The sequence below is a fragment of the Corvus hawaiiensis genome, chromosome 17 (assembly GCF_020740725.1).
Source record: "Corvus hawaiiensis isolate bCorHaw1 chromosome 17, bCorHaw1.pri.cur, whole genome shotgun sequence".
Lineage (NCBI taxonomy): Eukaryota > Metazoa > Chordata > Aves > Passeriformes > Corvidae > Corvus > Corvus hawaiiensis.
Genome location: NC_063229.1, coordinates 12,799,362 through 12,811,262, shown reverse-complemented (window position 1 = coordinate 12,811,262; position 11,901 = coordinate 12,799,362). Strand labels below are relative to the sequence as shown.

At 43.1% G+C, this 11,901-nt stretch overlaps 1 protein-coding gene across 1 annotated transcript in view; it reads left to right on the top strand.

The window, feature by feature from the left end:
- The first annotated feature begins 388 nt into the window (after nt 1–388).
- Nucleotides 389–11,901, top strand: part of PHACTR3 (phosphatase and actin regulator 3) — a 99,874-nt gene continuing 88,361 nt past the window's right edge. The window contains exon 1 of the mRNA XM_048321743.1: nt 389–659. Within this exon, the coding sequence (XP_048177700.1) occupies nt 557–659 (103 nt within the window). The 5' untranslated portion in view covers nt 389–556. The remainder of the gene's footprint in view (nt 660–11,901) is intronic.

Below are 11,901 nucleotides of genomic sequence, written 5' to 3'. Positions count from 1 at the left end.
GGGAGGAGCGGCCCCTCCCCGCGGGCCCTCCCCGCGGCCCGTGACGCCTCCGGGCGGGCGGGACCCCGCGCACCTGCGGAGCCCCCGCCTTTGTGCAGTGCAGGTGCGGCGCCCACCCCACCCCCCCGCCGTGACGTCAGGCGGGCGCTCGCGGGGCACCATGGGAGAATCCCAATGTTTTCCAACGGATGCGCTCAGCAGCGCGGCGGCTTGAGGCGACTCCGGGAGCGGCGCTCGGGGGGGCGTCCCGGGAGGGGGCGGCGGCGGCGGGGGGCCGGGCCGGCGGCCCGTGCCCCGACTCTTCCCCACCCCGCCAGGCGGCATGGCCCACCCCCCTGAGGCGCCCGGAGCTGCCCCCTGAGCGCCCGGAGCCGGCGGAGCGCCGCGCCGCAGCCCTGCCGACGGCGCCGGGGAAGATGCTGCCGCGGCTGGTCCTGCCCGGCTGACGCCCCGCCGCCGCCGCCGCCGCACCCCCGTCCCCATTGTCCCCCGGCCGCCGCCGGCTCCATGAGCGCCTCCTCCTCCCCCCTCCTCTGAGCTTCCCGCCCTCCACCTCATGGCTGCATCGGAAGAAGGGACCGGCTGCTTTCTCCCGCGAGGCAGGTCGCAGAGTGACCCCAGCATCCTCACCGACCCCGCGGGCCCCGGGGAGCACCCAGGTAACGGCTCCGCTCTCCCGGCGGCGCTCGGGGCGGGCCGGGAGCATCCGCTAATTTGCAGGGAGCCGGTCCGCCACGGGCGGGCAGGGATTGGGAACATATTTCCTGCAGTAGGTGCCGAAATGGTGCAGCGGTTTAGCTCCAAACGGGATTAGAGCGGAGCGCGTCCCGCGGCTTTGCCATCGCGGCGCCCGTCCGCTGGGTGAGCGCGGGGGGCGCGGCTGGCGCCGGGTCCTGGCCGGCCGGGGGTCCCCGGGGCCGCCGGCAGCGCTCGACCCGGGCTCCCGCAGAGCTAATTTATGACTTTGGTTGGGAGGGGGAAATGAGGGCTAATAAAGCAGGCTGTTTGCATGGGATCGCCATGGAGACAAGGGAAGCAGAGTCATAATTAAACGCTTTCTGCCCACAAGAAGGTAATTTTCACTTCATAGGGAGAAGCGTAATCTCCTTATGAAGTGTGGGCACAGAGGGTGGTGCTGAGGGGACACAGCCCAGTCGTTAGTATATAAATAGAATATTGTGATTAGATTTTTTTTTTTCTTTAACAATGGCTAAGGGTGTTTTCATCTTAACTTCACTTTGAGGAGTAATTCTAAATGTCTGTTGGTGGTGACTCAGTAATTTCAGATTGTCAGAATCTAAGCAGTGTTGAGACCTTTAGGAAAAAAAAAACCAAATAGCTACATCACTTTGATGTGATGTGATTGCACAGAAAGGCACAACAACAAGCTGGAAGCAAAGGGTAAGAGCCAGTTTACTCTCAGTTTCCCTGAATAGATGATGGTCACACAAGAGCTGTCAGGTTTCTTTATGAGAAAAGGAGTAATCAAAACAGCGTAAAGACAATGAATGACGTGTTTATCGTCACTGCCCACTACACCGAATTCTAAGCCTAGAAACAGGTTTAGGTTTTGGGTCAGGCAGTATCAGCCTACAGGAGACAATCCCTGGATGCAATTTCGGGTTGAACTTTGCTCCCCTTTCTCAGATTACTGAGTAAATAAAATATTCCAGGCTCTATTCATACACCTGCTATATTGCTTCCTTCTGAGCCAATGAGGATATTAATATTTGTATCTATTTTATGTTCTTCTGTTTGTTTGCCTTATCAAGCAATTCTGAGCACATTAGTCTGGAGTGAAATACAAATTAAATTAAGGCAAACAGTGGATGATTTATCCCTGATTACCAACTGTTCCGATACCCTTAGTGAAGGGAACAAAGGACTCTTCTAACATGAACTGCTCGACTCACTCCCAAAGGGGCAATCTTGACTGAAAGAGGAATGTATGTTCCTGCCATTTGATTTCTGGAAGCAGAAGTGACTAATGAAAGGAAGGCGTGTGCAACCTCAGTTTTAATTCCTCTAGACTATTTTCCGCTAATTAATTCTTTTGGCCTTTGTGAGATACACAACAAAAAAAGTACAGAACATGTCCGACAAATCGACCAAGATATAAACATTATTGTGCTTTTTGTTAGGAGAAGGAACTGTCAATACCAAGGAGCATTTTTTCCCCTAATAGAGACTCCATCAGATCAGCCAGTGCCCCATTGCATGGCAGAAGCTCTACTGAAATGCAAGAGAAGGTGTCTTTTATGTATTGTGCTCTACATACAATATGTGGGGAGAAACAAAAGGTGTTAAATACATACGGTTTTTGCCCAGGTAGGTACATATAGTCAGTGATTAGCATGTTTGGTAAGCTTTTCAGGCTTTAAATTTGTTCATTGAATAGTATTGAACATCTGTATGCTTCCAGATGATAATAAAATGAACCTAAGTTGCTTAATTTAAATAAAATTTTGCCCTTCAATGTTGTGAGTAATCATTATGAGCAATTTCATACATTTGGCTACTTAAACTTCTGGAATACAATTTATATTATTTTAAGAATTCTGCTAGATGACATAATTGCAATTTATCTTATTTTACTGTCCTGCAAAATAATTTTATCATTATCATTATACCAACCTAACCATCCATAGACTCTAAGTCGAAAGACAGTCTTTAGGAGTGGGAAATGATATGTCCAAAGTTTATGTTTACATCCCAACCCTGCTTGCAGACAAACCAAGTAGAGAAATGTGAACATGTAGGATTCTTTGTTACTCTAAAAACGAAATTAATTTTTATTAACATTTAAGTGATGTGTTTAAATTATACAGACAAACAGACCAATACCAAAATAGAGTGTAACTGTAGGATCACTACAAAAACCATTCCTATTTTACCTGGCATTTGAGTGATGCCCTATCCCTACTGGAGATGCACTCTTGTTTTGGAACAGCTTTTTGAATGTGTGATGGGGTCGGGGATTATTCTGCACCAACTCATTTGGCTGTGCCTACTGAGGAAAGGATATTGACGTAGGAAATGTGGTAATAGATGAAGCCAGCCTGGACTCTAAAATTTTTTCTGGTTATGTGGAGTTGTTTAAAGACATATTTATATTCCTCTTCTTGACCTGTACAATTACAGTATTTTTTTTGTTTAGCCCAGCTTTATGCATGGAAGTTTCAGTGCCATAGCTAAGAGTGTAGAGCTGGCAGCATAAAGATTTTCATGTATGTCCAAAGGAAATCCTGTGATGCAGTGCTTCATTTTTCTTTCCCTCCTGAAACACCAGTTTAACCAGTATAACTGACCCATCACAGCGGGGTTTGAGCCTCACTGGCTGTCTCAAAATCTGCTCTCACTGGACCAAATCATCCCTTTTTAGCTGATCCTGAGCAATATAAACATCAGATCCAAGGAACACGGGATGAGCACACTGCAGATGGCGAGGTTCACCTTCCCAGTCCTTCATTTGCAATTTTATGATGAACTATTGCTTGGGTGAAATGTCAAAGGGAGTTTCCCCATCTGAGAGCAGAGCTGAAGTTTGTTTGTGAGGTTTTTGTCGTGTTTTGTTCATTTTTAAAGAGGACTCTGTCTTCATCCAGCAAGAGCGTGGAATAACTCAGTAACTGGCTGGTTCAAATAGCCTTAGATGCTGATTTTTGGGAAGTTCTGCACACTCACAGTCCTGACTAATGCCAGAAGAAGCTGCAATTACTCCAAGCCTTGAACAATAAAGGCTTCATGATAAGGTCCTTTATCTAGTGTGCTTTTCCTCACAAAGCATTCACTGTAGAAATGAAAAGCTATTTTATAACCTTGATTTAGAAGAGCTGTAATCTTTACAGGCTACAGGGAATTTTATCACATATAAAAACTTACAAAATTACCACAAGCCACTACAATCTTACAAATATTCCTATAATAAATAAGATAAACAAGGTGTTCAGTAAACTAGACTTGGGACATTTAATAGCTATTTTTTCCAAAACAGAGATACAAATTCACTGATTTAGATCCTTCACATGGAATTTTAATTAAACAGCAGCTCCTCACAGTGATCAGTTAAGATGACAGTCATGGTCTAAGAAGAAAATATGGACTTTAGATCAGGCTCTACTCACAAAGAGATGATTTCCTCCAGCATTTAAGTGGTGCATTGAGGTCCTATTGGGAATGTAGAGAATACTGGAAATAGTATAAGAAAGATAAGAAGGAATGAGTGTTTCTTTGCTTTAATTGGATCACTTATTTATTCTCTCCTTTAAGATAAAATCATGCATTTCAGCCCGTGATTTAAGGGAACTATTTTATGGCCACTGAGCAGTATTTGATGAGAATTACTGTAGTACAACAAACACTGGGCTTCATGTTAGATTCTGTTTAAGCTCACTGTCACACTGAGTGAGCAAGCCTTGAAACAGGAATATGTCCTCAGTTTGGGAAACAGACATCAAAATACTCATGTCTTGCTTAACTGTAGGCTGTCTCTAGGCCAGGTTGTTGTTAAGCAAGTGAATTTCATCTTATTCATAGAATCACAGAATGATTTGGGTCAGAAGGGACCTTACAGATGATCTGGTTCCAACTCCCTGCCATAGGCATGGACACCTTCCTAACCTGATTACATAAGGTTGCTCCAAGCCTCATCCAACTTGGCCTTGAACACTTCCAGGGATGTCAAGAATTTCCTTATCTTATATGTCTTTCCCCTCCTCCACCTTTCCAGATAAGGATCAAGAGAGAAAGGAGCATCTCAAGAGAACAGATTTCAGTATCACCATGTAATTGAGAGACAGTTGCAGGAAGCCAAAATATTGCTCTCATTATATCCTTCCAGCAGTCACAGGGCACAGGGAAGATTGACAATCTCATTTGATTTGTATCATAAAAGGGAGGGGTGCACAGACTGAAGAAGAACACACCATGTCAAAACTCTGTATTACTTGAGGAGATACAGACAACCATGACAATCTGTGAAAACATCACCCCCCTTCCCCCCTTAATTTTGGGATAATGCATTTGAATTTGTGTAAGTACACATTGATGCCATCACGTTTTGCTCTCTGTGTGCTGCTTTTCCTTCCTGGCACCACACAGTTAAGGAGTGTTTTTTCAGGATGGGCATTACTGAGTTCTCCAGCAGACCTTGCCAGTGGTCCACCATGTGTTCCTTGTCCTCCAGTGAGGATCTGTATCAAGGCAAGGAGCTGTTGTGGTGCAGGCAGTGGTGTTAGATGTTGTTAACAGCTCTGTCATCATAATTTCTTCCTGCCTGATGAAGGGGGGCTCCTCAGCCTCTACTCTGGTGTGGTGTGCTTCAAGACCTGACAAGTTAAAGCTACTGCAGAGTAGCTGTTCCAGAGGTACATGATTATGTCTATGCCAGACAGTAATTCCCTTTTTATTTCTATTGATACCACGTGTAATCAGCAGCATTGTGCTCTGAATTAACTCCAGGGAAGAACAACTGCACAAGACTTAAAGCTCCTTCCTCACTGCTTCTAGTTTTCGTAATTCAAAAGTCCTGTAGCAGGCAGCATTCTTGTGAGTATTCTTCTAGGATGCTAAGAAGAGATGCTGAGATGAGAATTAAAGTGTTTTGTTCCTTTTACATCATCTCTCTTTGGGTTGGAGGCCGACCTGAAAGCCAGCAGAGCCTCACAGGCAGCGTGAGGAAGGACATCAGCTGTCCAAGTAACGGCGGGGGAAAGTTGTGATGCAATGAACAGCAGGTACAGGAATACTCTCTAATATGGCTTTTCCTTTCTTGTCTTCTGTTTTGAAGCTGTAACCTCCCCTGGGTGGACTGTGCCACTCCATATCTATCATTGTCTTCTCTTAACATTTTAGGGGTGATTTAGCTGCTAAAGATTTTAATTGACTCCTCCTACTGCCATATTTGTTCCTTGAACAAGATTGCTCAGTTTGAGTCTTGAGCAGTGTTAGGAGCCTGTGAGCCATTGGAAAGCTGGGCTTTCCCCCTAACCAGGACTGGTAACCTCAGTGATGTTGGAAGCTACTGGCAGGGGAGGTTTGGAAACTCAAAAGCATATTGAGAGTCAAGTATGGTAGGTTTGGGCTGCAGGTGCTGGTATGGAGTGAAGGGAAGGCAAAGACAAACAGGAATACAACTGGAATCCACAGAGATTGGTGCCAGTTCTCTGAATCTGCTTGAGTCATCTTTGCTGCAAGTCTGTTCATTCCAGGCCCGTAATTCAGAAAATCTTCTAAGTGTGTGCTTAACTTCAAACATGTGCTTAAGATGCAGGAAATGGGTAGCAGAGGGAGGATAGAGAGAGATGCTGTGGGTGCCCTGCCTGTCATCTGGGCTGCTGCTTCATCCTTCTGCAGTCGTTTAGATCACTGCAACTTAAATCAGGGACTTAAAGGCTTATCTGTGATGTCTTTAGTTGTTGCATGAATCTTTAAATTTGATCCTAATGCTTGAGCCAGGCCACCTATAAAAGGTTTGTGTTTGGTTTTTTTTTGTTTTTTTTTTTCACCAGAAAGACTTTGGTTTCCATTTCATTTTTCTCTATCAAGTCTTTTTTGTTAACACAGTTTGTTTCCCCTGCATCATATTTCTTCTGAAACAGAATTTTATCAGGTGTCCTACATCCTTTTCTATATTAATTTATGGACAAAATTAGCTAATCAATGCTTTTGCTCCAGTTTGTAACTGAACCCTATGTTTTGTGTATATGAAACTTAGTGATATTCTCTCACTCAAAAATTCCTATTCAACCAAAGGGCTCCCTGCAGAAAGTTACTATTCCACACCTAAGGGGGACTGTACTCAGGAATACTCAGTAGAGACTAGAAACGTGCAGGCTGTTAGTTAATATCCCATTTTCCTTTCCATTGAAATCCAAATTTAGGCCCTATAAAGCTTCCCAAAACATTTGCTATTTGTGTGAATGCAGAGTTGGAGGTTCTCAATACATAGCACCTGAAAAATCATCACCATATTACCAAGTACTGCAATGGGAGTTATATTTTAAGAAATGGTCCAGTGTGCTTTTGAGAAGGTCTTTTTCTTCCTCATCAAATTCCCCGTCCCTTGCTGGTCTGATCCAACTGGACCCCAAGTCCCTGTGGTGCAGAGAAACTTCACTGAAAGCACAGAACTCCCATTTTTTCTGTGTCCTTCAGCAGAGAATCCCCTCTTTCCCCAGCAGCCCTTGTCCCTGGCACACAACTCATCTCACGCATGGCAGCTCTGCTCCAGCATTTTCCAGGAGGGGAGAATGATCTCTCCAGGTCTGGAGAGGAGAGTGGGCACAGTGTACCCAGGAAGCTGCACAGGTGGGACTTCTTTGGCGTGGATTCTCTTGCTCCAAATGCATAATGTTGGTCCTGTACATATAATTTGTGTCAGTGGTGGGGTATCATTACACTCCTCAACACGATGCGCACTTAACACAAACTGTTTTTTGCTGTTGCCTGAGTATTTTACTTACTGATGCTCAGTTTATATTTTGGGATTCAAGAGAGAGCTTGGTGAAGTTATGTTTTAGTGCTACTTTAGCAGAAATTAAATGAGGTCAGTTAATAAGTATGCTGTTCATGTTGAGGGAAGGTTTTAGGCTTTTCCAGGGTTTGAGTGTTCCCAGTGTTTGGAGATTTGCATTTAGCCAAACTTTAGAGTTCTGTAAAGGAAATACAGAGCTTTAATGGGGGAAAAAGTGGTTTAAAGTTGTCTTTTCTTCTAAATCCCAAGTTGACAGGTAGTCTGAGTGTTGCTGAAAAGACACTTAAACCATTAAAACCTCTTTGTCCAAGAAGTGGAAATACTGATTATACACCATCAAAACCTAGGCTGGATTTATGAGAGTGAGGTCATCATATTGGAAATACCTGGTGGTTTTTTTATGTTCACCTTTGACTCTTTAATTCAGGCTTTCTTTTAAAATAAAAGAAAATCTCAAATTTAATTGCAAACGTTAAGTAAAAGAACTCAGACCTAATTTGCACACCTAATGACTTGTGCACACAAGTAGTTGCTTCTCTGTGCAAATAAGAGAAACTCATGTCTGTTAAATAATAAAAGATCTTCACACCTTAGCTATGAATGAAGATGGTTTAAGATTATTCATTCAGTTAATGTTTGCACCACACTTGGAAATGGAATGAGTTACATAATGCTGGGAGTCATGTTTATCTGGAAATGTAACTGGATATTTTAGTGAGTAGTTAAGTAACAGTGTTAATTTTTCCCAAAATCTTTAATTTGGGAACGCTGTTTCAAGACTGCCCAAGTCGTTCTCTAATGAATGGGCTACACCATTTATTTATTTATAACATGGGGTTTTTAAACCAAATTTATGGCTTTGTAGTTTTAAAATTTAACACATAGAATTAGTTGCCCTCGCTTCTTTAAGCGGGTCAGGTCTATAAATACCAAGAGTAAGTAAAACTAAATATGATACCTTGATTTTGCTTTGAAATGTAGCCAGTTTGGATGCTAATACAATGGATTCTTTGTGCCCATTAAATCCCATACTTTTGTTTGAAATTCAAGTTGATTTATGGCCTAATGTATACGCAATTTATACATGCCCCAGAGAGAACATCATATAGCAGCTTGACACAGGTCAATAGCTCCGTGCTTGAGTCTGCATAAATATTTCAGTAAGATGATCTGAATCAAAGGGTATTTTATCCTGCTTTCTGTAGTACAGCAGTATTCTGGATCAGGAATGTGGACCTGTGGTTACAGCTGAAGGAAGGCTTGTCCTTATGCATAAAGCACTTCAGAATTGTTCCTATAATGAAGAGACAGATCGTGTGTTAATTTCCTTGATCTAGTTTAGTTTTTTTTAACATCCTCAAACTGTTCAATTGCTGCCTAACCAGCAAGTGGACATAGATCACTGCATTACATCAAACCAGTGAAGCCTTCACTGCTTTCTGAGGGCTGCTCCATCCCTCAGGCCACACAGTCTTCCCTGTGCCTTGTCCATATTGATCTGCTGGGAATGGCTGTCACTTTTCATTCAGTTGCTCTCAGAACTCTGCATCTCATCTCTCAACTAAACAGCCTGCACCAAGACTTGGGCTTTAATGCTTAAAAGAACATAAGAAATGCTGCACTGAGTCAGGACCGAGGTGTGTCCAGCCTGGGCCAGTGTTCTTGTCAGGGGCTGGAAGCTTGGGACAGGCTGGGAGCAAAGGGAAGGGTGGCTGAAGGAGCCCACATGAATTCCACATGAAATAGTCAGGGTCAGTCTCCTGTGCTGCCTTCAAATAACAGCCACAAGGGTTGATGCTTTGGGCAGGTTTGCTCAGCATCTTGGAGCAGTCCTGCTGTCTTGGGGAGCTCTTGGAAATCAGCCTCCAAGAGAGTTTCTTGGATCCTGCAAGTTCCTTTTTAATTGTTCCATCATGAATGAGATGAATCTGTGTGGAATGTTTAAATAGAGCGAACATGATAGAGTATGCAACACTGACTTAATTGGGTTTCTCTGAAGTTTATGCTTTGCAGATGGGACTTCTGTAATTTTGTAAGCTCTGCATTTAGGATAGAAGAAAAAAATGTAATTTTTTTTTTTAAATTAAAGCAGCTATGTAGACTGCGTAGCAGCTTTCTGGGATTGCAGAAGTTTCAAGGAGAAAAACATCCTATTTTCAGATACAGCACTTCAGCTTAACTTCAGCTTAAATGTTGCTTTCCATGACAGTTGCTCATTTGACTTTGCTCTCTGTTACAGTGCCTAGAAGGAGAGAATATGTGCTTACATTAGACTACCAACTAGGCAGAGAAAGCTCTAGTAAAAAGAAAATGGAGCCTAGTCTTCGACTCATACAAATTCTCCGCTTGTCCACCGTAAGTGTTAAATGCCTTGTTTCTTGTTTAACTCAAGAAAATTAATGAAAAATCAGAACTGACATAAACTGTGAGTATCACTTCAGGTTTCACAGGAGATACTTAACAGTGGAGAACTTAATAACACATCTTCCTGCAAGGGAGGAACATAAGCGAACTCCTGCCACCTGGGAATCTCCTACATTTGGGAACATACCAGAGGTTCCTGAGAATGTCCTATTTTGCTGTAAACTCCTGATACCAATTCAGGATGGAATGGCGTGATACAAAAACTGCCTATCCTCACTAAACCCTTGATTGTGTTTGATCTGTAATGGGAGCAAATATCAGCCACTGCCCGAGGCTGGTGCCTTGAACCCTCGCAGCAGTGGTGAACTTAACAGATGACATGATCAGATGTGGATTTTCTTAAGGCAAACATAGGGAATGTAAACTACAGCTGTCAAGATGGATAGCAGAGAGACTTCTTAGTGTTATGGTGTACATTTGTTGCTGTAATTCAACCAGAAGAATAAACTGAAAGGAAGCCAAGTAAAAGAGATGATTTTAACATGTAGAAATACAAAGCCATGTCCTTCAAAAATCCAGAATATTATGCATGAATGAAAATGTTTTAAGAAGGGGCCCTAACTAATAGAAATTTATCCTGTATCTTTCTTCTTCAGTCCAAGGAAGTATCACTGAAGGCAACATAGGCTGGTCTGGAAGACTGGCATTCCTCTTACCTCACTGGGTTGGTGCCTCCATACATTCTCCTGTCCTCATGTGACAGGGTAGACCTTGTTGCAACTTCTTTTTACTTTTCAGTCTGTTTTTTCTACAGTTCTTTTCCTGCCATCTAGTCTGAGTTCATTCTTGTAGCTAGCTCTTTTCTTCTGCCTTAGCAAATTCAGCAGCTCCTGCTCCAGAGGCCTTTCTCCCAGACAATTCTTGTGGAAATTGGATGGGTGTTACTGCTGTAACAACAGAGAAGCCAACAAAGCTGGCCTTCCTCCAGGTCCAGCATTTTCAGTCCTCAGTTCAATCTTAAACTGTTAAAAATCTCGTTTATGACTGAGGACTTCAGATTGGCTCCTCTGTTGTCTAATGAAGTGTCAGGCCGAGTGAACGCTCCTCCCTTAAGGGCCTCGCAGCAGCAGCTCTCCTGGGGGTGCTCTGGTGTGGAACCAAACCTGACCTCACACTCAGGCTCCTCACACTCAGGCTCTTCCTACGGGTAGCACTTTAGAGGGTCACTGGTGTCATTTTTCACCAACTCCACCCTTTGCTGAAAGTTGCCAGTGAGCTCCAAAGTTATTGTGGGTGACGGGAGATGAAGTGGTTAAACAGCCCTTGTTTTTGAAAGAAGACCCTGGGAGCAAAAACCCAGGAGAGGCTGTTTTCAATAACTTGTTCCATTTATATTTTTCTCACTCTTGCTCTCACAACACAACTTCTAGGCTTTATTCCAACATGTCAAGGGTCTCTAGTTCTACCAACCTCTTCTAAAAAAGCTGCACTATGACCTGGGGCATTACTCATCTCTCTTATTTGGGAGATGATATTTTATATAATCAGCTATTTGTGTTACGCACCTGCAGAAAATCTATTCTGCTTTGCACCCTGGAATTTAATATTGTTGAGTCACCTGTTTTTTTTTTTTAGGATTTTAGACATATTTTGCAGTAGCTTTTTTTAAAAACCCAACAGTAAAAAAACCCCAACCTCCCCAACCCAAACATTTGGCAGTGCCATGAGCTTATGCATTTTCAGATCATGGTTTGCCTGGCTGCTCTAGTGAAATAATTATAAAAGAGTTAAGTTACTGATTATACTTTTAGTGGCTTAGACGTCATAAAATACCAGCAGAGAAATGAACTCACACTTTCTGAATAGAAAGTATGGGATGATGTTTTCACTCTATCCAAAAGGACAGATCTCTCAGAAGGAGGATACACTTCATATATATTTTGAAGTTTATTTTCTCATCCTATTAAAAGAAATGGAAAGCTACTTCTGGTGGGTTTAATTAATTAGTTTTTAATTCAAATTCACCTCCCTCCCTCAAGAAATTCCCCCGCAATTTGCCAGCA